Source organism: Phodopus roborovskii, unplaced genomic scaffold (assembly GCF_943737965.1).
Source record: "Phodopus roborovskii unplaced genomic scaffold, PHOROB, whole genome shotgun sequence".
Taxonomy (NCBI): domain Eukaryota; kingdom Metazoa; phylum Chordata; class Mammalia; order Rodentia; family Cricetidae; genus Phodopus; species Phodopus roborovskii.
The window spans coordinates 18,131,075-18,156,683 of NW_026126447.1; the positions used below are offsets into that span (position 1 = coordinate 18,131,075).

Consider the following 25,609-nt stretch of genomic DNA (forward strand, 5'->3'; position numbering starts at 1 on the left):
CTACTGCTTATACTTATGTTTGCCTTTTTTTTTTCCAGATTCCAAATCCCTCTATAGCCAATATCCCCATTTTCCCTTGTCTACATGGCAATACCTAGTGACATTTCTTTTTGTCCAGGTTGGACTCTGATGGGTTCCCCTTGACAATCATTTACTATGATACACACATTTTGTTTTGTTGAAAGCTGTGTTAAAATGTCATTATTTCACTGCCAGCCATACCTAAAAATTCAACAGATATTTTTTTGTCGAGAAAGTATAATATTCATGACTAGAAGGAAGAATGGATGGTGACAAGAGCAAGACTTTAGAAGAACAGGCGTGGGTTTACAGTCAAGTTCTGTTGCTTGGGAGCCCTATTTTCTCAGCTCTAGGGAGGAGTGCTAATTTCTATCTCATAGGTATGTGGGTTTGGATGAAGAAAATGGGAAATGTGTCTAGTGTGGGGCTGTGCATATGTCTCAGCCTCACAACTAGTGCCTTCCCTTCCCTCTGCCTGGTCATTGTGAGTTCTCAGTAGTTCTTGTGTTCAATGCAATGAGAGGTAGTTGTCCCTAGGTAGTTCTTTGTCCTTTGAGTATTTATAGGGGGGAAGTGAATACCCCTAACCAAAGAGCTAGGTTGAGAGTCCAGACTAAGGGAAGATGAGTCACTATAGTAACCATCCTCACATTCTCCTTCACAGTTCTTCTTATGAACCATATACTCTTACACACACACACACACACACACACACACACGTGCGCGCGCACACGCGTGCCATGACTTTTCCTAATCTCGTACGTTTTCTTCTCTTTGGCATAGTTTGTTAATAAGTCTCACACCTTAAGGCTGGGGAGATGGCTCTGTCAGTAAAATGCTTACTGTGCAAGCATCAGAACCTGAGTTTGGATCCAGCCACCCTCATAAAAAGTTGAACACAGAACTGAGGAGATGATGGAATGCAAATTTCTAGATTTTGTTGGGTAGCCAGCCTGGGGGAATCAATGAATTCCAGGTTCAGAGGAAGACCCTTGAGAGTGACTGGGAAAGACCCTCCACTTCAGTCTCCCTCCAGCTGCCACAAAAACATGCACATGTGCATATATCCATACCATAAATCACATGTGTGTGCATGCGCGCACTCACACATACACACACACAAACAAAGTAAAAACTAAGGCCTATATTCATGTTACCCATGCATCTTTGTATTCTAGAACAACTGTGGGATACAGTGTCTTTATTCATGTTACTTGTCATACATTCTCTGTCCTCATAAACAATGGTAGTCTTAAATATATAATTATTATATTTTCTTTGAAACAGATCTCATTGTCACCAACTGGCCAACAAGTAGTCAGTCTGTGGTCATTAGTCATGGTCTATGGTCAATGCCCCATCAGTCACTGATATGAAAAAAATAATGCACCATGAACTGCTGTGTAGAGATCAAAGGACATGCAATTTCTTCGCAACAAAAGCTGTGTGTGGTGGGCACTATGCTCTTTATGTCTAGGATATGTCTCGTGACATTCCAGTGACAATACACCTCATCATGAAGTTCAAAACAGTTCCTAGATTTCCATTTTTTCCTAAGTTTTCTGGGGTATTCTACACTGTGATTATGCACCCTGATCTGCCTTTCTCCTTTGTGTCCCCAGAGGCTGATTTTGTGCCTATCTTCTCTCTTTGGTTTTTCTCCCCTACTCAGCTCTTGCTTTGGAGTAACAGTTTATCCCTGGGCATAGGGGTGCAGACAGAACATCCAAGGGGAACTTCATTCACACTGACACCCTTGTGTCTCGGGGGGTGCTACTGTGTGTGTGTGTGTGTGTGTGTGTGTGTGTGTGTGTGTGTGTAACAATATGGAGGGAGGAGGTAAAGGTCTGGGGTTCCATGCAGGAATTGTAGGGCACTGGAGGATGACAGTTCCCTGGGTCAGAATCACTAATTACTTACTGTAAATGGAGACTCTTGGTGGCTTATATCACAAAGCTCCTCCTCTGCTCCTCCTTGTCAGACTTACTTTGTTTTTGTTTTGTTTCGTTTTGTTTTTCAGGATAGGGTTTCTTTCTGTAACTTATCCTAGAACTCACTCTGTAGACCAGGCTGGCCTTGAACTCACAGAAATCTGCCAATCTCTGCCTCCTGAGTGCTAGGATTAAAGGTATGTGTCACCACTGTCTGGCTTCCTTGTCAGACTTTAATGTATTCTCTAGCATAAAGGATCTTTGATGACTCTAGGTGGACCCTGACCACAGTTGCTGGTGGCACCTCCTACCATCTTGTTCTGTGTCCTTTCCCTTTTCCAGGCTCGCTGCAGTCCCAGTGCTCTGCTGGGAAAGTCTAACCTTAAGCGGACTTAAGTCAATGGGTTTCCTCACAGTTTTAAGTTTTATAATCTTGTTACCAAGGCCTTTGCCTTCTTTTAATCATGTTCTTTAAAAGAAAAACAACAAGGCTTGTGTCATTTACGTCCGTGGGGTCAGGAGATAGAGGAAGGACACTTCATTCAGACAACCAGGGATTCGATCTTTACCTCCAATTGTTTTTAAATTGGTAAATAGTAAATCTGACTTCTCCCCTCAATCAGTTTCATGACATTTCACACATATAGATTTGTCACCATCTCCAGGACCTAGCAGTTTCATCACAGAAAAGTCCAACTGTCATCAAGTTACCTGGCCTTCTCATGTCCACTCTGGGCCTTCCTTGGTAGCCACCCACCTTTGCTATATCTCTGTGCTTTTATCTTCTAGAAGGAGTGTTCTAGAAATGGAGGCAAATGTGTTACTCCTGATTTATGTATTTTATTTATGTACATTGATAAAACACCAGAGAACATTTATTTGAAAACATTTTAGAAAGTTTTTCAAATACTTTTAATTCCCTTATTTCTTCCCTATTGTGGGCTCCTGTAAGTACATTTAAGTATATGTTACTGTTCCCTGGGTCCATAGCATACCATGCCACCTTTTTTCTGTGTTGCTTAGACACGGTGAATAGTATGACCCATCTCCAAGATGACTGAGTACTCTATCATAGCCATTTTACTACTGACTTAATTCTGTGACATTTTTTTACTTTTAATTATCTTATTGAACAAGTCTAAAATTTCCATTTGGTTCTTTTTTATCTTCTGTTTCTCTAGAGATTTTTCCAGTTTTCCATTTGTTTCTATATTATTTGCGTTTACTGTGCAGCGTTTAACTGACATTGTCTTCTTTTCAGACAATATCTGTGTTGACATGTCAGTATTGGTGTCAGTTGATTGTCTTCTCCCATGTAAAAGAAGATTGTTCTTCATAGGCTGGAAACTTCTGGACTATGTCCAGGACACTTGGAATATTATACTGCATTAATTACACACAGCTGTATTACAAATTACTTCAAATATCAGCTGCTCAAAACAAAAAACATTTATTGTCCGACAATTTCTTTGAGATGTAGGTGAGCCTTCTCCTTCAGGGTCCATCAGTGGTCTGAATAACCAATGTGTTGGACAACCATCTATGGTTTTAATCAGAAGGCTCATTCTAGAAAAGGCATCCGAACTTCTTCAGTGGCTGTTGCCTTTCGTTTCCTTATTGTGGAAGGGAGCACCTCACTTCTGTGGCCACCTGATGGGAGATGCAATTCTGTAAATATGTTTCTCATACTGGTTACTGAATAAAGCACAGTTGGCCAATAGGAAAGGAAGATAGGAGGGACTAAGAGACAAGGAGGAAAGAGGAAGTAGATAGGAGGGTTCAGCATGGAGAGACTGGGGAGACCAGATGCCTGCCCCACTCCCCAGTAGGTGAAACCATGTGGAAATACATAGAAATGGGTTAATAATTAAGACAGAGCTAGCCGATAAGAAACAAGAAACAGGCCAATAGAATTATATCAAATACAGAGTCTCTGTGTGTTATTTGGGGCTGGCGTGGCGGCGGGACAAGACCAGGCGGCATGCGGAAAAACCGTACTCCTTACAGCCACCTGCTGGAAGCCCCTCTGTGTTCCTTGTGATATGAGCTTCCCTCACATGGAAGCTCACTTTATCGAAGTGTTCAAGTCAGGAAGAGTATGTGGGAGAGTACTGAATTTAGTGAATATAGAGACAGAAGAGGGTAGAGCCCCATGAGAAAGGGAGTTAATCCATTAATATGGCAGAAGTCACAGTATTTTGCAACCTGATCAGGAAAGTAATACCAGCTTTATCACAGTCCATTTGTGAAAAGTAAGTCATATACACCCTCCATTCAAAGGGAATGGATCACACAGGCTAGGCAGCTGGCCTGTGAGGATTATAGCTGTCTTAGAAACAACTCAAATATCAAACACTGGATGATTGAATAAACAAAATGGGACCCATGCATCACAAAGAATATTACTTGGCTTTAAAAGAAAGGTACGTGCTGTAACATGCATGAATCTTGAAGACATCATGAAAATGAAATAAGTGACATGATTTCGGTTTATGAGACACCCAGAGTAGGGCCAAATCACACACGGAGAGAAGAATGATTGGACTAGAGGAGCTGATGCTTAGTGGGTAGTGCTTCCCTTGGGGAAGACGACCAAGTTCTGTAAATGACTGTGGAAACCAAACACTTAAAATAATAAATTTTATGTTATGAACTTTTAGAAAAATTCTAGTGGTAATTTTAGGAAAAGCAGAGAGGAAGGAGGGCAGGGAAGGAGAAAGAGGGCTCCATTTGACAAATTGGCTTGTCAAGTACATCATAAGATGCCAAGTCTTGCTGCCTCTTCTGGATTCAGATGCTTCAGAAGCAGTTTGTCTACTTTGTAGACAAGTCCAAAAACACATCACATACAAGCAGGCCTCCAGTGTCACAGAAACAGCACGCACGCACACACACACACACACACACACACACACACATACACACACACACACACAAACAAAACAAAACAAAATAAAACCCCACAGTCACAAAGATAGGAATCTTCTAAGAGGGACCAATCAAAGACCCTGAGTAACATACCTTTTGCCAATAGACAGAGTAAGAATGGCTCGAAGAAGACACAGGTGAACAATGCAAAGGTGATGAATGCTTGTCCTGAGGCCATCATGGCCCCTGTGAAGTCTAACCAGCTTAAGCCTGCCAAAGGGTCTCAAAAGCAAGCTCCACCAACTTTCTTTTGTTGGTTACCCCAAGCTTTGGAAGTGGATTCATGGTCACATGGCCAAGGCTTGCAGGTTCTACCAACCAAAGACAGGTCCAAACCAAAGAAGAGTCTGTAACTCAGCTCAGGATCCTAAAGGTGCCCAAGGTTCTGGAAGGCCCGTAGGAAAGGCAGTAATCTACCAGTGTGAAAACAGATGGATTGGCATAGTCACCCCTTTACACACACCTCTTCACTATTTGCTAATGTCCAGTGTTGTTTTCTTATGAATAAACTCGAGGAAGAGGCTGAAAACAAAGCAAATAAAAACAAAATAAGAAAGGTTACAAACCTTGTTTAAATCCCATGGATGCTATTGATGTTGTTTGATTGTTTGTTTTTTCAGATATTTGACACATGTTTAGGTGGAAAGCTCCAAACAGTTTTCTGGGGTTATATTGCCAGTATTGGTTCATCAATTTTTAAGCTTTAACTGTGTTTCAGTCGTACACCACTCAGTAGTCAGCCTGGGACTTGCTTATTGGTCCATCTCAGAGTATACTTTTCAAGTTCAGTTATGTACATGCTCGTCTTGGACATTAGTCTAGAAACTCAGGTTTGAAGGAGTCACTTTCCCAATGATTTCCCTTTCTGTGGCTCTCTGGAATGGTGGTAGCCTTGCTTTCTTTAGTACTCTAGGAAAAGCTGGTACCTTACTTACCCTTAGCTCCTGCAGCCCTGATTTCCAAGCCCAAGAGAAAGCACAGCAGTAAGAGAGAAAGAAAAAAAAAAAAAGAACCCCATCCTCCCACCTTCTTTAAAAATAATGTTTTTATTCATTTTTATTCATTCTTTGAGAATTTTATACAAAGTATTTTAGTCATATTCATTCCACCATATCCTCCCAGATCTACATTCTCTGTCCCTGCTCACCAAACTTGGTGACTTCTTTTGACTATTTTAACCCACAGAGACCAACTTGTGTTACCTACACACTGTTGGGCTTGGGGTCATCCACAAGAGTATATTTGACCCACCAGTGGCCACACCTTTAAAGAAAAGAAAACTTACTCTCCCAGCATCTATCAGTTGCCAATAGCTCCTCAGCTAGTGGAACTTTGATTGAGCTTCTGCAAGTCTTGCTCACATTGTCACAACCACTATCCGTTAATCTGTGCAATTGTCCTGTTATTTCACTGTAGCCAATCACTTCCTCTAGCTCTTCCTATCTTTCTGCCCTCTCTTTTGCCATAGTCCCAGAGCCTTGGGAGAGTAGGGTTTGAATATGATGTCTCATTTAGGACTGAGAACTCCATATAATTTTATTCTTTGCTTGATGACAGTTGTGGCTTTCTGTATTAATCATCATCTACTACAAAAGGAAGCTTCTGTGATGAGAGTTGAGGATTGTACCAATCTGAGGGTGTAAGAATAAGTCATTAGAAGTCAGTTTAATACTCTGCTTATAGTTTTGAAGCAAACTAATAGTAGTAGGTTCATTCCTAGGGCCTATTGCATGTCTAGTCATACGTTCTTAACCTGATAATGGTGCCTGATATGGGCTCCATCTTGTGAAGAGAGCCTTAGATATAATCAGAAAGTGGTTGGTTACACCAGCAATATTTATGCCATTATCACATCTTATCTTGCCATGCCAGTCAGGATGCAGCTTTCAGGTCACCAGCACCTTGATTTCTCCATCCTTCACGTCTCAGGTATGTGATGTCTTCAGCAGCAGCATTTCTCTATCAAGTTCTGGAGAATAATCAAGAGCAATGGCAATAGTCTGTGATGTCCCCACAATTCCCAGGTTCCCTTCTCATAAGATGTTGGCTCTTTCGGGCTTCCATTGTTGCTGATTTTGCAGACTAAAAGGAGGAATGACAGTGAATTTCTCCCTGAGTATTCACTGTGTTTGTCCTAGTCCCTGACCATTGGACTTCTGAACATCTAAATGGCTCTGTTCTGATGAGCAAACCATTGGGACACAACCTTCACTTCTATCATTCCTTGGTGCTTTGGCTTCTGGCCTTCTTTCTCGGTGTTACTTTCTTCCAGCTCTTAAATGGATGCTTCATGCAGCTTCTGCCTAGATGTATTCAGCTGGAGAAATGGGTCAGCTTCTCTGCTGAAAGTCAACTTTACTTCGGTCATGCATTCCTTTGTTCATTCGTTCATTCATTCATTCATTCATTGTTTTGCCCTGTACCCTAGCCTTCCCCCATAACTGTTGGTAGTTTCCTCCCATAGCCTGCTGATGCTGGGTTTACAGGTGTAAACTTACACTCCGCTTCATCTCACTTAGAATCTTAAAGTTTCCCTGACTGTACCTTGCCAGAGGGCTCTTCCTATCCCCCCTACTACTCATCTCTGACTCTGATAAGAATGGAACAATCATTGCTCATCACAGACCATGTAAGGACATATCACATCTTCATGGTGTTCCAAACATAATTCCCATGTGACACATGGTTCCTGAACTTCACCTGTACACTGTGTCCCACCCAGCTCACAGAAGATAAATGAGAACTTCAAAGGGTTTTGTGTCCTTGAGTGTGTGATCTTGTCCCAAGCGCCCCTTTCCCATTCTGGGGCTGAGGCAGAGGGTACTGGGAGAAATCTTGTTTTCAAGCACAAGTTTTCAGTTTTTGAAAGAGCAGAAGCACAAAAACAGCTTGTATGATTGCTCTCTGCCGAAGAAGGCAGATTGACAAGACATCTGAAAATAATCCAGAAGTGTCTTGTTTTTAGCCTGCAAATGACTTTATGGAAGTCTGTGAGGAAAGTCTCCACTTAAAACAAGGAAAGTTGAGATGGAGAGCACTGGAAAAACAAAGGGGGATTCTGCCAGTGCTTCAATGTTAATGGAATTTGCATTTGTAAACGAATCTCTCTAAAAACCTGGAAGTGGCCTCATATAATTTAAAATCACTTCAGATGGCACATATCCTCAGACCTGAGAACCTCTAAATTCAATTGCTCATATCCATTTTTTGGATCTATCTAAAAGCATGAAGTTGCGACACAACAGAAAGAACTCTGGGCTTTAAAGACCTTGGTGTGTGTGTGTCTGTGTGTGTGTGTGTCTGTGTGTGTATGTCTGTGTGTCTGTGTGTGTGTGTTGCATTAGGAAAGAAACCAAGACACAGTCTATCCCCAGAGGATCAAAGTTTATTGAATCTTTCATGTGGAAAAAAAGAGATGATGTCAGTGAGGAAAACGAGATTCAAAATGACCATCATGTGAAGACCTGAACCAAGGCTGCAAGTGGCTCGCGTATGACAATTCCAGAGCTGGAAGGTAAGGGAGATCAGGACAGGGCCGTGAGAACACTGACAAATAAAACAGCCATGAACCTGGCTCAAGCAAGGGGAGACTGGGGGAAGAAAAGTGTGTCCCTTGCCTGGGTGGCTGAGCGGTGGCTTAGCATTTCTATAGCACTCCATTAGTGCTTAGCCAGGAGCTGCTGATGCCCTGTAGGGGATGCCAGGCAGCTGCCTGTGAATTTCTGGTTTCTGACCATGCATTTGAGACTTATTTTGTACAGCTGTCCTGGTCTTAGTCATGTACTCTTTCTTTCCTGGGGTTGGTTTCTAGTTGCATCAGACAGCATGCAGCTTGCTTGTCAGGCAACACATGGTGCTTGGGTTAACACTAGCTCTTTGCAAAGACATGCACTGCAAACTCCGTTGTAGGATTAAACACAGCAGTGCAAGTTCAGGGCGTGGGCTAGACCTCCGACCAAATGGCATTTGCAAACAGCAGCTTAGCAAAATGTTTGGGAAGTTATGATGTACTGGCACTGCCAGGTTTGGGGTCAGCATGCTAAAGCCAGGGATCATTATGTTCCTATCATGCCACCTTGGTGCAATTAGCCTAACTCGATCATTTCCTGAGGCCATATGTTGATCTGTAGGGGAGGGAAGGCTTCATGTGCGGGATGGTTCTGAGCTCTGTCTGGCATGGCCCAGCATTGAGTACAGGGGTAGAGCAGTGAGCCTGGAAACTTAGGGCTGGGCTTGGGTACTTGTTGCAGAGCCGTGCTTCTATTTTTCCTCTTTTCTTCCCAAGCAAGCCTTCAGAAGAAGGTCAAGGCAGCACCACTGTGTGCAAGGCTGACTGCCCCGCCTCTGCCTTTCCACACAAATAAAATCAATAGAAGAACCTAGAACACTATAAGTTATGTTTCTGCACTGTGTAGCCTGTATTCCCATTTGAGACTTATCAATGTGAACTAGCACTGTTGGGAAATCTCCGCAGCACCCCTCCTAATCAATACCTCTGTTCATTATACATCTCTGATGAATATGGGTAATGACTGGGTGGCCACGAATCAGGTGACTAAAAATAACTGTGCCTTACTGAGGATCGATAGCCGCCCCACCAGTATCACTTCAGGCAACTCAATATTCTCAGCAAGCTCGGTCACTGTGGTCCTTTCTCGTCCCCACTGATAGATCAGCTTCGTCTTCGGCAGCTTTATTAAATTAGTAGCACTTAATCTGCTGTCACATTGTCAATGGACACGAAGCAAGCCAGCAGGGAGCCAGTCCTACCATGGCTCAGGACAGCACCTGGCCACAACCCCAACTGTTTTGATAAGCTTTGTACCAGGACCGGTCTCCATGGGTGTCTTTTCACTAACCAGGAGGTGTCTCATCATTTGGTAACATTTAAAATGACTTTTTTTTTTTTTTCTTTAAAGAGAAGGAACTGCATACGGGAGAATTCTTGCTAATTACAGATGTGTTATGACAGATGAAGAGATGATAATTATGCCTGGATTCCCTGCAGGAGTGTGTTAACACATCAGTGACACTCAGAAACACACACAGCAGAGGTAGCTGCCCCCCCCCCTGCACCCGTCACTTAACCTTTTGTTCCTTTGCCTTACCCTTACCCCAAGTGTGTCTCTGAGTGCTGGGAAATGAAGGGAGGAAGCCACATCAATCCCTTTATCTGTAATATAAAAGCTGAACCTAATGCACACTCAATGCCATAGAAGGACCGTCAGTCAGGTATAGGTCTACAGCTGGGTGGCTACTGGGCAACCAGTAGCTTGCCCAGAGGTTTGGACCAGTGGGTTGCTGTAGTGTGTAGGGGCCATGTTCTTGCCTAGAAGCTAGAAACAGGGTAAGCTAGAGGCAACAGGGTAAGCTAGAGGAAACAGGGTAAACAAGCAATCAGCTCTGGAGACAGAGGGCAGAGAATGCCTATTTGGAGGGGAGTCTGCAACAGGTTGCTTTAAATATGATTGGTTTGATAGGTGGGGCAAGATTAAACTCTGAAGAATCAAAAGCACCCTCCTTATGACATTTTTCCTTCTGAAGATTTTATTTCTAGATTTTAACAAGCACAATCTGAAGAAACAAACAAACAAACAAAACAACAAACCCTGGCAAGCATTTAGCATGAGAAAATATGTAGTCATTACTCCTGAGGACTACAAGTTAGAGGGCCGGGGAGGAAAGGGAATGCATGTGCAGGAAGTCTGGGCTCAAGACTCAAGGAACAGAGCAAAGGCTTTTTGGGGAAAGCCTCTCTGGAAAGACATAGAAGGGGCACCCCAAAGAGTGAGCTTAGTGAGGGAGTGTTTGGGGCAATGTCTGCCTGGCTCTATTGGGATTGGCTTAGTTTCCTGTGCCACCAATCCCACTTAACCATCTGAGCAGGAGATGAGGTGGCTTCCTGAGAAGTCTCTTAGTAATACCATGTTCAGTCCCCACAGGAGACTGGCTCTAAGTCAGCTAAGATCAACAGGAAAATGGAGTGATGGGCACTGGGCATTACAGGTAGAACTGTGAAGGGCACTTAGGGAGTTCAAAGTGGTTTCTTCAAGTCAAAAGGCCAGAAGCTCTCAGTGACTGATAAATCTTTAATATAAAAATTGTACAAGAATTTTGATACAAATTACAAGAGGTATTTGGACAAAATATGAATAAAATTCCATTTACATCCCCAAACCCTTATGCATTTTATGCAAAAGACATACTGTAGACAGTTATAGTACAGAAAATACAACAAAGGAAATAGTAAATAAACAATTTCAATTACCTTAGACTGCTGATAAAAACAAACCACAAAGTGAAACAAAAACAAAACCATTGGTTAAAATATATACAGTATTCATGAAGCTACCAACGTCACAATTATTAGGTCGGGGATGCACGCTGTCCCATCTCTTGGTGAAGTTGCCTTTCCTGATACAGATTTGGTTCTGCCAGAGGCTTGGTGGAAGAGACCTCGAACAAATGAGATTAGAAGGAAAAAGGACTAAGCCCCTCAACTCTAGGTGAGAGAGGGACATACGTGGGGAGAAGTTCCTTCCCTCAAGATATTTCAATTCCCTTTATCCACTTTGAGTATGGAATATAAAAGCTGAGCCTAATGCTTTTGTTATTCAAGATGTACCAGAGGGTTTTGGGGGGGGGTGTTCCATGTTCTCTTATCTAGGTGAGGGAATCTCTCCACATCCTACAGACCTAAGTCTTGCCCAGTTTCTCAATCTTCTTTGCCCCCTTCACCCACTCTGAGCTCTCCCACAGCTGTTCAGACTGGCACTGGTGGGATAAGGGTAGCTTCATCTGTAGGACAGCAGAACCAACGTTTGCACAGGAAAAATGACTGCACTGTATACTATGAATCTTAGTCCTATCGTGTTAATACATAATACTAAAACATCTCATTTGCTTAATTCCTGTTATGTAAACCTGGGCAGGGTAGAATGCACAAATCTCCAAAGTTATCAAAACCAGGACAAGGGAGAGAGTGTTTTACTCACTTGCCCCAGAAAAGTTTTATTCATTTATTTATTTTTTGGAGGGGAGTGGGTAACATCAGGGGAGCAAAGGGCTAGCTAGAGTGAGGATAGGAAAAAAGCCAGAGGAGATTAAGACAGGCAACGAGAAGAAAAATGACTCTGTACAAAGACATGCAAAAAATGCTTAAAGTAGAGTATGAGATTTAAAAGAATGAACAAGTCAGTCTTGGTTTATACATCCCAGGTGGCCCTATTAACTCAGCACATTGGCTAGAAGTTCAAGAGCATCATGCCTTGTGAATCAGTGCTTACACACAAGCTCTATACTGATTCTGGAGTAGATAGGGGGATGCTTTGTCTCCTAGTAATGAAGAGGCAGGCAAGTTAGTGCCCACAAAGATAGTGCCAGGTCAGTCCACCTAGCATGGTGGGTGGGGGATACCATGCGGACTCGAGTTTTCACCTTCTTGAAAACCATTCCAGGGCCAGCAGGGGAGAGATCTCTACTACACCTGGGTCTCCCTAAAGTCTCCTCCCAATCTTTGAACTCCATAACAGAAGTGGGCAGAGCCAGTTAATAATTGATGCTTTTGCCATTTTAGCGGTGTATTTACTCAGCATCACATTTGGCAACAGGAAGCCTAATAAAATCTTGGCATAACACTTAGATTCTCTCTATCTTGAAGAAATATACTTTTACACTATCTACTTCTCTCCATTTCTGTTAAAATACCATTTTCTGCTCTTCCTTCCCTTCAATGAGTCTTTAAAGAAAGCTAAATAAAGCATTGCAACTATAAAATGTCCTTCTGTGTCCCTGTTACTTTGAGCTCAGGGGACAAAGCTAGTATTTGCTAGCAGAATTTGTGCTATTTTGGCAACTGAGTTTTTAATTGCAATTTTATTAAGCTGTTTGGTAACTGCTTATTATAAATACACATGAGGGAATGTAAAAAAAATTACCAAGTCAACAAACTGTCTTTACTCAGACCCAAAGTCCTTTTTTCAAAGTGCTTGTCTTCTCAGTCCTCAGACTGCTTCAAAAAAGTGACTTAGCACAGCTTTGTCAACATAGACCTGATGCTACATGTCCCGAAATCTGCCTTCTTCCTTTCACTGGAAAAAGCTACAACAAAGACAACACCTCCACATATCACCTCAGTTGACTACCACCTTATCTGAAATGTGACAGCTCGTACCTCTGCAGGGTGTGCCATGGGCATAGTTCTATGTAGAAGGTGTTTAAATACAGCCCACGCTTCATTTCATCATGAACTAACCACATTTCAACCGCCTTTTGAGTAGTCTAGTATTCAGAAACAATCAACATGACACATTATTTGGGTTCAAGGTATCCTGGAACGTAAAATTTTAACTGTATTCCCTTCAAGCCTTTGCACTTGGATTTTGTAAAGCTCACTATACTTGGACCTCTCCAAAATTTCCAAAATGGAGAATTTACCATTCACATGTAAGATCTTTATTGTCCTAGTGGCTAAAGGGGAAAGAATAGAACCTTATTTCATTCTGATTGTCAGCTCAGTTTGGCAAAGGTTAATCCATTGTTACATATGGATTTGGAGTCTGTTATTGAAAGATAAACGTATGCATTTATATAATGGGTTGATGACAAAGATGTAAACACTCCAACACTGTTTACAGCACACACACACACACACACACACACACACACACACACACTTTATTTTGACAAGGAACAAAGTATTTTAATCCATTCCTCACAGAATACAGGCAACCTAATCCTACTTATGCCATTGATTAGCAAGGAAATGTTCTACAATTGCATGGTCACTCCCAGTTCCATGGATGGGCATAGAATTGAATTCCTGTTTCAAAGAAATAGAGAACAGTCAGACTGTAACTCTCTAGTGACCTTTTATGTAAGACATCATCTTTTTTACTGTCCACTGAATAGCTGGGGAGAGAGTGTAGAATCAGCCTACAGTTTCCTAAAGACATAGTAGGTATGCATATGTGCTTCGCTGTTGGCTGGGAGGCGGGGGAGGAGGGGACAGACGGAAGGAGAAGGAGAGATGGAGGATGCAGGCTGATTGTGAATGAGCGTGTATAGCAGGGAACTGGTGGGAAAGCCTGGCCCTCTACTCAATTTCCCCTTCACCAGGGATAAACAGGCAATTACGCATCCGTTTATATTTGATGGCCAAGTGCTGAACTGGAAAGCACACTATTAGTTTGTGTCCCTTCAGGGCCAGGGCAATAAGTAGCCAGGAGAACTGGGGCTGAAGCAGAGAGGGTGTTGTCTGCTGTTAGTGTGACAGTCTTGTCAGCAGCATTCACATTACTGGAAGGTAATAAAGTGACAAGTAAGTTATTAGAAAGATATGAGGTGAAATTGAACCGAAGCTTCTCGCTGCTCAGCCCTGGCTTTTGCCTTTCCTCTTTGTAATGGTCTGCTATTTGTTACAAACTGAGCCTTGTCCTGAACCCTATATAATTTTTTTTTCCTGCAGTAAAGGTCAAACGAATTTACAAGAACACTTTGGAGAAGAATAAAGATAGTTTTATGACAACTATAGTGTGTTGCTTTAAGTATGTTTATATATACACACATATATATGATATGTATATATATATAATTATAATGAACAATAACAGACTCAACTTAGTATACTTGTAAAAATGTTGGACTTTCTAGCCCTTTGCTATCAGGCATTTGAAAATTTAAAAATAAATGTCCAAAGGACAGTATATGTCATCAAATTATTGCAGAAGGACTATGAAAATAATTGTGTAAAATGTGGGAAGACTGCAGATAAAAGGACACGAGGAAGGCTGGGTGTGTGGACAAGAGCATGGAAGATGACATTAATAATATCATCATAGCAAGGGCCTCTGCAATGACAGGAATGGATGGCATGAGCCTGGAGCATATCAGATATATTTTAACAGTGACAGGGACATTCTGAGGAGAAAAAGAAGCTGTGCCTAAACTCCCATTTGGACCATAAGATCAATAGCCATACAGCTTTATGATCCCAACTCTCTATGTTACCAGAAAATGTAAAAGCAAATCACTTGCATGGCGTGATCTCCACTCACTGTAATTTGAAATAAGTTATATGCCAGGCAGGCAGTGGTAGAGTATACATTTAATCCCAGCACTCAGGAGGCAGATGCAGGCAGATCTCTGTGAGTTTGAGGCCAGCCTGGTGTATGAAGGGAGTTGCAGGACAGCCAGGATTGTTACAGAAATCCTGTCTCAAAAAAGAAAGGAAGGAAGGGAGGAGAGTGAAGGGCAGGGGAGGAGAAGGAAGTAGCTTTCATCGCTGGCCTTTAATCTAGATGACTCTGCATCTCTATGGTTCCCAAAGGAACCAGGGCTATCCACCACTTCTCATTCAAAAGGAGAGCAACCCCAAAGCTCACAACTGCTTCCCTGATGTATAATGAATGTCTAAGATGTTTGTAATTCCTCCCCAAGATGTGCTCAGTGACTCAGCCGGTGATGGGGTACTCTGCAGGGGTGTGTGTTGGCACCCACCATAAGGCAGGACTTAGATTTTTCTCCCAAAAAAACTCTTGCAAATGCATTGACTGTTTGTATTTCCAGCACCCTCAAAGCAGGGCCAAAGCAGGTTCTCCACTTAATGCCTATAATACAGTTCTATAAGAACTGCAGCCCTAACCAGCATTTTTTTGGCACCTGCATTTTACAGCCCTTTTAGATCCCTCCTAAAATCAGAGACTGAGAGGGAAAGCGTTAAATCCACGGATTTAAACACACCTAGTCTAGGTAGAGGAAAAGTAATTTGTCATAATTTGTAAAAGCTCTAAGACAGGCTGTGGTCACATGACTCTCTCCTGTATGTCTTACTCCTTTATACAATAGTAGATGCAACACGGCTTAGCACAGGTGGATTCTATTCACTGTTATTGTAACCCAATGCCAGCAGACTTGATTCAATTGAGACTGCTTAGGTATGTTGTGTCCATCTCAGTCTGATTATTGGCTTGCTATGCTTGAACTCTCAAGGGTCACCATTCTTATCCATTTGCCTGGATTATTACATATGGTGGAAGGGGGGGGGGGTCCATGTTACTAGGTGGCATTCGAGGTTTCTCCTGAAAACAATGGGGGCATGCTTCTAAGCTAGGTTCAGAGCTTTTCTTTCCTCTTAAGAGCCAATGTGTGCCCCAATGGGCTGTAACTGGTTAAACACCCCTCTCTGCTTACTGGGAAGCCATGAACAAAGAAGTCATATGACTGGGATGATGACAGTGCTTTGCTAACATTGGTTTCTAAAAATGATGTTAGTCATGTTGAGAGGGAAAATGTTTATACATTTAAACCTTAAGAAAGGGTTCAGCTGACTAGGGCAGCTGCACTAAGCCTGGGGACCAGTTACCCTGAGCTGGTTTCTTAAACACAATTACTAGCAGAACAAGAACAGCAGGTTCTTTTATCACACTTTCAAAGCCAGATTACGAATTATCTATCCTCTTCCTTGCCCTCTTTCCCCCCTCCATAGCATGCAGATACTCCCCAAAGTGGACCAGCTTTGCTAATATTTACAAAAACATAGTTTAAAGTAATCAAAACAGCATACTTCAACATTAGCTGGAGAACATGCACAATGAATATTGCCTAATGATGTACCAGTGATAAAACTTGGGCAAAACTCAATCAAATGGATTGTGAAAACCCATGTTCCTTTTCATTTTCAGCTAGAAAAGAATAGATGTAGCTAGAAACTGTTGGGGGACAGGAAACTCCTATGAATGAATAAAAGAGCATGGATGGGCAGAGATGAAGAGTGTGCCTGGTCAAAATGCTAATCTTCTTATCCTATCCTATCCATTTGCACATAAGCCTTGGGGCTCCCATCCTCAGGAGAAATAGTGCTTAAGTCAAAGCACTGAACTCAGGCACGCCCAAGAACAAGCCACACTTTGAAATCATAACCGAACATCTCATGATTCCTCACTTCATGTGCTATATTCACTGACTTTCCCTGTCTTTTGTAAGCAAATAGGCTTTATACTGGAATATTCAGTTGTGAAGAGGCCACCATAACAATTGGGTCCATGAGCAAATAAGGAGCATACTTAAAAAGGGCCAACTTCCCAGGTCTTAGTGCCATTTCTGACAAATGGGTACACACTTGAGTTTCTGAGCAAGGATATGCTACTTCTTGAATCTCATTACCTCTAGACCTTTTCTAGCTGGCTATAGACATCAGCCAGGTGTATAGAAAGTGACAAATGCTGTTCTGAGCCTGGGTTGCCGGCTGATATGGCTTCTGACAGCTAGGTCACTCAGAACCATTTGACATTTCACTGGACATTCAATTAAACACACTAAACACTGATTTTGTAGAGATGAATGCTTTTGTCTCAAAGAGTGTTAACACCTGAAAGTTGTTAAAACATAAAGGCATACTAATGTTCACACACAATCTAAAAGACAGTTTCCATATTTTCTGATGAGATTGTAACAATGTGTTTCAATCCCCTTTGAATCCAGCACTTGATAAAAGACAGCAGCGCAATATAGAGAATGCTAAGAGGACCAAATGTTTGCAAACAAATGTTCATTATTCTAGTTCAATCTTTCACAAACATACTGTACAGAGTCTTGTATGTTATAAAACAAAGGAACACATCTGTTTGTTCAGCTTAACATGACACCAAAATAAAGCAACTAAGTTTTGGGGAAATGAAAGGTACAAGGAAACAGAAACAGTTATTATTAATTCCTCAGCTTTTTACCGTAAACATTTGTCACTTAACAGACATTGTGTGTGATAGTTTCTTTTGAAGTGCAAATGCTTTTGGTCTTTCCTCTCAGTGGAATACATGAAGGACCAAGTGCACCCCATGGCATCTTCAGAAGGAGACAAAGATAAAGATTTAGGAACACCTAGCTCACCTCTAAGAGCCTAAGGCTTGGGAATTCTCAAAAATAAAAAACCCAGAACTCCCAATGAGTGATGCTGAATTTTGGAAAGGAAAATAAATACTGTGAGGTACAATAAATCGCACAGGAATAATAACAGAAACATATGGACAGTTTCCTTTGGCAAATTTAACGGAAGTGAATGCTGATGTGAACACAGAAAAAAAATAAAATATAAAAAATGGAAATGATATGAAAATTGCAACAAAGGGTATCTCTAAGTTTTAGATTGTTGGGAGAAATGTTTGAGGCCATTAAATTCAGAAAAGAAATACATTCTCTTTCTGTTATGTAGTTTGAAAAAACTATTGTTTAGCCCCCAACTCCTCCCCTCCCCTCAAAAAAGAAAAAAAAAATAACAAAACCCATTCTGCAAGCACAGCCCAGCAGTTCTGGCTGCAAATGAAGTTGAGTAAATATCCTCATTTAGTCAGTATGCTGTGGTAGCCGAGGCTGCTGATGTGGTTAACCAGCTCAGGCAACATGTGTAAACATCAGAAACAAAACAAAACAAAAAGGTTTGGAGCAGTCTCCCCTGCCTTGTTCTCACTCTCAATTGCTTGGTTTCAGGCTTGCTTTCACTTCTTTCTGACAAATTCGTGTGGGGAAACACAGAACACTACACAGTGAGACCCTGTCTTCCCATCTCCTTCTGCTGCTCGCTCATGCTCACTTACTTGGAGAGGAGAGCTGCTCCTTTCAAGTTCAGCGTGCGTGCGTGCTTTTTCAGAGCTTCCAAGAACAGCTGCTGTAAGCTGGCTTTTGATTTTGTCTATTAAGCAGGCCTGAGTGCAGTGCTACTGCAGAATTTGCAACAAATGAGACAGCCATACAACGGAATAATCCAGCTCAGACTTTTTCTTACTTTTCCAAGGATAAGGATTAGGGCCTTGGAAATGGGTGTGCAATTCTTACTGTATTCAGCTTTGTTCCTTTAGTGAGTAATTTGCACTCTTGTGTCCTGAAATATTATCCTGCCTCTACAAAAGAAATGCCAGGGCTGTTTCACACCACGTTATTTTGTTTCCTTTCGTGTCATTTAACATGTATGGGGGAAGGGTGCAATGTGGCTTCTAATAACATTCAACACTCCAAAGAATCACCACGTGTTTTTGTTTTGTTTTTGTTTTTTGCAAGCTAGTTTTCTTGTGGCCAAAAAGTGGGCCTGTGGTTATGTTGAGTGACTAATTGTATTTTCTTTTCTGAAAACCTGTGCAAAGTTGGCATTTTGTGTTAACACTAATACTTTTTGTTTGGCATTTGTGCCCTTTACTCACCAGACCATTTTTATACAAGTGGGTTTTTTGTTTTTGTTTTGTTTTGTTTTTTTAAAGAAAGATAGTTGTTGAAGTATGGCGATAGTTTAAGCATAAAAAGAAGCACGGATATTACACATCCCCTTGTAGTGTCTGAAAAAAGTGCATGACTGATTTATGTACTAGTACAGGACATTTTAAAAAATCAGCTCTGTGCTTCAAAGCATGCCAGCACGTCTTTATTACTATATCTAACAGGTAGTAAAAACAAGACAATGTATTTTTTTTTCTTTTTTCTTTTCTTTTTTTTTGTTATTTTTTGTTTGTTCGTTCTTAAAGAAAATGTGCATTAATGCTAATGAAAATGAATAGAACTAGCCAACAAACTATTTAGATCCTGCATATCTAACAGCGGGATGTAACTGTCAAAATTAAAGAAGAGTTAAACAACAATCAATACAACTGTTTTACGTCATTGGCCTCTCAAGGCTAAATATTTACAGGTGAATCTGCCATGCTTTAATTAAAGATTCTCTCAAAACCTTAAAGTTCACAAAAGACAACTATAAGAAGTTCCTTTTTGTTTCTTTTCTCTTTTTTTCCCTTTTATTTATTTATTTGTTTATTTATTTATTTATTTTCGTTTGCAGGCAACAGTCATAGGTACAACAAAACGTCTCTTTGGAGAAGACCAAGAATTATTCTATCAAAATCGGGGCTAATTTCACACTTTATATGTGTGTTCCTGTGTGTGTGTGTATGTGTGTGTGTTGAAAGGGGTACTTTTGTTTTTATCCCAAGTAAAAGACCCACCCTCCCCCAAAACTAGAAAGGAAAAGAAAAAAATTCAAAAGCACCTAGTGTTTATCATTTTTATCTAAAGAAAAGAAAATATATGTTTGCACTAGTGTAGACACAGAGGCATACACAAGTACATGCACATGTGCCCCGCTATGGAAGCACACACTGGCTATAGCAGTTCAAACATGTAGGCCATCTGGTGAGAGCTGGCATTTGTAGTGTCCATTCTGGGACTAATCTATCGAAGTGAAGGGAATGTTTTTGTGGAGATTAGGGTTCTGACTGTGCCGATTTCGGCTTCGCACAGAGGAAAACATCATGTTACAGCCTGGGACTTTGCATTTGTGCATTTCTCGCAAATGCACAGTTTTGTAGTGGACCCTCAGAGTCCCCTTGTTGCTGTACATTTTGTGGCAAATGTTGCACATGATCCCACCATTGCTCCCAGACAAGCTGCTGAACATAAGAGATCCTGAAACTTCAGCCCCTAGGCTGCCGGGGAGGGTGGGGACCTCTGCCTTGTGTGCCGATTCCCCACTGTCACTCGCACCATCAATGTCATCAAGAAGAATCCCCTCATCGCTGCCTGCATCCGATTCTCTGGAGGAATGGATACTGCTGCTGGACTGGAGGCTGGAGGTGGTGCTCAGGTCAAGGACCATGTAGTCCTCTGCCATGCCTCTCCCATACCCATTCAGATGGGAGTCTTCCGTCCCTGCGGGAGAGGAGGCATCTTCCCTGACATCGAGCCCTAGAGGGTGCTGGGCACCATAGATCTTCATCAAAAATTCATCCCGGAGGTCCTTGCTAAGGGAAGGCTGCGATGAGTCCAGGCCCATGTCATCGAGTTCTTTGGTCAACAGTTTACGGTGCAGGTTTATGTTGGCACTGTGTCTAGGAAAACAAGAGGGAAGGGGGAGACGCACAGGGAGTGGGGAAGGGTGAGAAAAAGGAGAGCATTTTAAAATTGATTCAACTTTCATTAAGAACCAAATATGCACATTCATTCCCAATTATAAAAGCCAAAGTTCCTTCCCTATATCCTCAGGACCTGGGATTGAGTGCAGGTGAGAGGTGCAGAAAGAATAACTTTCCACTGATGCCATTTTTATGAATAAGCTCTTCAAGGGCAGGATGACTACAAACTCAGGCACTCTTTTCTCAATGACTGTCCTATTAGTGCATCAGTCACATAGGACCTCATAACAGATGTCTTATACATAAAGTAAGTACAGGAAAATAAACATAAAACAGGTTAAAAGAATGGAAACTTCAGCTTGTCTAAATGGAATAGTCTAAATTTATTTAAAACCAGAAAGGAACAGCAAATAAACCTTTTCTAGCACAATAAATACTTGGAAAAAGATCTTCATCTTTAAAAATTAAATATTCTACATAATTTAGATTTAACTTTAAAAAAAATCATCTTCCTCACTCTCCTATATTTCGTGTTTTCAGTTTTAAAAAAATCTCAGAAAATTAGTGACTTAAAAAAGTTAAGAGATTTTATTTTTTCTTATGACATAAATCTTTTCTCAAGCTTATCTGGAATCCCACCCAAATCTAATAGCAAAACATATTTAGTTTCCCAAAGTTACTATATATTATTATTGCACTGTCTTCTCAACACTATTTTAAAGTCTAATTCTTTAGAACATAATCTTATAAATAATTTCCTAAAAATGAAACCCCTACCCCTACCCCCTCCCAAAAGAAATCACCAAAAGGATAAAATTAAAGCATAACAAGTTAAAAAAAATTTAAGTACAATGACATGGTCCCCTTTAGTTTACAAACAGAACCCCTAACTTTGACAAGCAAGAGTTTTGCTTGTGTTTAAAAGGGTGATATTCATTCCCAGAGCATCTACAGGGACCTCAGGTCTTACAAAGTCCATGTCACTGTTTATCTGAAAACATTGCCTTTGTATTTACACCCCCCCATTGACTTTAAAGCACCCTTGGGCATATACCTCTCTCCACCTGCAAAGGCTCAGATGTTTGCCAAGTTCCTAAATTGAAAATGATCCTCCAAAAGACACAGTGATAAAGAAACAGGCAAATAAAACTTGCCAGCACTGGAGGCTGGACATCTTAGGGAAGTTAATTGTGTTGATAGAAACGACCTAAATGGTCAGTATTAAGCTCATGAATGGCAGTCTCCTGGATACATCAGAAGTCACTCCAATTGGGAACAAGCATGGCTAAAGTTTCCTAGAGAAGTGTGAGAGGTATGTGCCTCCAGGGTAAGAAAGGAGGGAGAAGCTTCCCACCTTTCCACACAAGACAATCAGCACTCTGGGTTGAGGGGTGCAGGGTGGCAGCCCTCTGCACACTGCACTTGGGAAGGCTGAGCTTACCTTGTGACAATAAGATCAGCTTTCTAATCTTTTGCTAAATCGATCACAAAAGAAAGCAAGATTGAGAGACAGAGAGAGAAAGAGAGAGAGAAAGAGGGAGAAAGAGAGAAAACAAATTCACATTCTAGACATCCAGCTTTTAGAAACTTAAACAATAAAATAGGGATTTAAAATGTGATCACAAAATTATTTTCTGTCATAAGTGATCATCTCACATGTTGTCTTGATTTTCAGATCACCTGAATAATCCAAAAACCATAAATCAAACCAATAAACCAAATTGAAAGCATCAGCATCATCCATGAATGAGTTCCAAACAGACGCATGCAGTATGTGGATACATGATTGTGGATACACACAAGTTGTCCCCACAGGCCTGTTCTGACATTCCAGTTTCCCTGGTGTCAGATGCCAGATGACTCAAATGGATATTGCTAAGTTGAGTGCAGGAAATGCCTACCGTGATGACACGTGGGGCAACACCATCAGAGTTAGAACAAGAAGGAATGTGGAAATAGTTAAATCATGTACCACTACTCTATTGATAAAACAATCTGCCAGCTGTAAGCAGTTCATGAAACCCTATCCTCATTCATCCTTTTTAACACACCACCCCCTCTCTCAGCTTCATAAACAAACATTTGAATGCAGTCTAGAACTCTGTGTTGTTTCTCACACATCTGCAGTTAACGCTTCCTTGGTTTGCTGCTGAGCAAATAGCAGCCAGACACACAAAAGTTACATCAAAACAGACTAAATGAGGAAGAATAAATTAATGTTGACAAGAGGACATACTGATCACCCTGATGGACACCTCTCCCATAGGATGACTTGTGAATTTACACATCTCCACTGATATGTTACCAGGAAGGGATCTGTTCTTCATTTCTCACGTTCAGCAGAAGATGCCTGTAATCTAATTAGATGATGTACCAGCCCTCAATATCTGTCAACCAAACGATGTGCAGAAATGTGGAGACCAGCTCTGGCACTCCACTCAACAGTGTCCCTTTTCCGCTGTCAGCAGTACTGTTGGCCTCTGTTAATATAATTACATTGACTTTTATTCAATTAAGTGCCATCCCTCGCTTACAAAAAAAAAAAGCTACTTTATCAATTGATTCAGGTGTAATGTAATAATAAAGATGAACTCATGGCAGTGCATTAACTCTGCTGTTCATAACTTCAGTGCATGGGTTCATTCACAGCAGTCGATTTCCATTATGCAACCACAGTTCAAGAGAATTGATTCTTTTATGTTCATTTCTTAATCTATTTCATTTTTGTTTAATAATCTTCCCAAATGCCACATGCAAAACACATGGGGTGGGAATGAGGATAATGGGCTGGGGAAAGCCTGCTGGTTCAGCCCCACGCCTTGGACTTGGGAGTTTCCAACTGTCATGGTGTTGCTGGGGTGGGAAGAAGACAAGTGAGATGAGGCAAAGAGGGCTGATTGAGGTTCTTTAGCAGACACTGCTGGTCTCTTCCTCAGGAGAAGTTAGAGTTCTGCCTGTGCAGAATGGACAGAAGGCAGTGCTGGGTTTCAATAAAGACCTATTGTTAGACCCGCCAATCAGTCAATCCAAACCACTGACTGTCATAAAAATACTGTACTCAAGAGATACAAAGACCTAAGGTTAATAGCAATTTGAGGAATATTACAAGTTTAATTGGATCAGCAAGTCTGAAGAGGTAAAAAGAAGAAAGACAAAAAGAACTCATGGACAGTCAGATGCTGAGGGAAAAGAAGCTCAAGCTGGGAGGGAGGTGACAGAGCTGTAAATAGGACCTCAAGGATCTGTTATCCTGGGTTATACATGCATTGTTTTCAAGAGAGAAAGAAAAAAACGAGACTAATAATTAGCTAAAATTTAGACTAAATAAGAACATGAAGAATATATAAATCTGTTTCCATTTGATCTGATTAGGCAAATGATACAGCTATGAAGAAGGAAATTATTATCACAGAAAAAAAAAAAAGGATTGAGATAAAGAGTTCATGGGTATAAAGGTAGAGGTTCATACACAGGTCCAAAATTTAGTTCCCACTTTCAAGAATGTAGATGAGATATAAGTCAGCCTGTGGTATCCAATCAGTAATGCACAGTCTTGTAGAAGTGACAGAGCAGAAAGTAAAGCTCCATTACAATGTAAAGAACATCACAAAACGTAGGTCCAAAACACTTAACTTGGGCTGTGCACAGAGTCACAAATGTTCTCTGTATTTCTGCCCTCAACAACCAATCTGCCAAAATTTAAGAGTTCTCTCTCTCTCTCTCTCTCTCTCTCTCTCTCTCTCTCTCTCTTTACACACACACACACACACACACACACACACACACACACACACACACACACACACACACACAAAGAAGTAAGGTTTTAGATCCAGGGAAGGGTGTCAATACCTAGACTTCTGTCTGAGTGAAAGTCCTGTCACTGGACTAACATGTCCTTTCTGTTTCTTGGAGGAAATAGACGATCACAGAACACATCTAATGCCATCAAGCAAATGCAACAACCCATCAGAAAAGGAAAGCAAGGGCTGCTTTGGGCTTTGGTCTCATGTCTCATTTTCCTACTTGGTCAAATGCCCAGGGTGAGCTAATGCAACATTTTACAAGCAAATTTTTAAATAAAAACAGAGTTTTGGTTTGGTTTTGAAATACAAGGGAAGAACACGTGGTTTTGTTGTTAGTTGCATGTTTTAAAGGAAAGTCTTATGATCGGGTTAGAAAATTAGACTGAGACAATGTGACAGTCTCAATTATCAACTACTTGCATGCTAGAGAGATCTAGAATTGTCTGAGAGATGGGTCTCTGAGTATGTCTGTGGGGATTATTGTAGTTAGGTTAACTGAAGTGGGAAGACTGGACAGCAGTGGGTCTTCCCTTGGCTGAGAATCCTGCATAAAAGGAGCAAATAAGCTCAATATAAGCATCCATTGCTTTCTGCTTCCTGACTGCATGTGGTATGAGCAGCTGCTTCCTGACTGCATGTGGTATGAGCAGCTGCTTCCTGATTGCATGTGGTGTGAGCATCTTCTTTCTGACTGTATGTGGAGTGAGCAGCTTTTTTTCTGACTGGATGTGGTGTGAGCAGCTGCTTCCTGGCTGTATGTGGTGTGAGCATCTTCTTCCTGACTGGATGTGGTGTGAGCAGCTGCTTCCTGACTGGATGAGGTGTTAGCAGCCCCTTCAAGCTCTTGCTGCCCTGACTTTTCTACCATAAACTTTGAGGTAAAGAAAACCTTGCTTCATGAAATGTCTTTGCTAAGTATTTTATCATAGCAGCAGAAAAGTGACTAAGCCAGCCAGTCAGAAATTGGGTTAACAAATTCACAAATCAAGCTCGTATGTTATATAAAATGTCCAATACTTAATTAATTATGTGCCAT

General features: G+C 41.3%; 1 protein-coding gene across 4 annotated transcripts in view; it reads right to left on the bottom strand.

Moving 5' to 3' along the window:
• Positions 1–19,673: 19,673 nt before the first annotated feature.
• Bnc2 (basonuclin 2) overlaps positions 19,674–25,609 on the bottom strand; it is a 396,952-nt gene continuing 391,016 nt past the window's right edge. For 3 of the 4 annotated variants that reach the window (XM_051188127.1, XM_051188125.1, XM_051188126.1), the window contains one exon: positions 19,674–20,743. In XM_051188127.1, the coding sequence (XP_051044084.1) occupies positions 20,083–20,743 (661 nt within the window). In that variant the 3' untranslated portion in view covers positions 19,674–20,082. Of the gene's footprint in view, positions 20,744–22,208; positions 22,243–25,609 lie in introns of all 4 variants that reach the window. The other variant, XM_051188128.1, reaches the window with a different exon arrangement.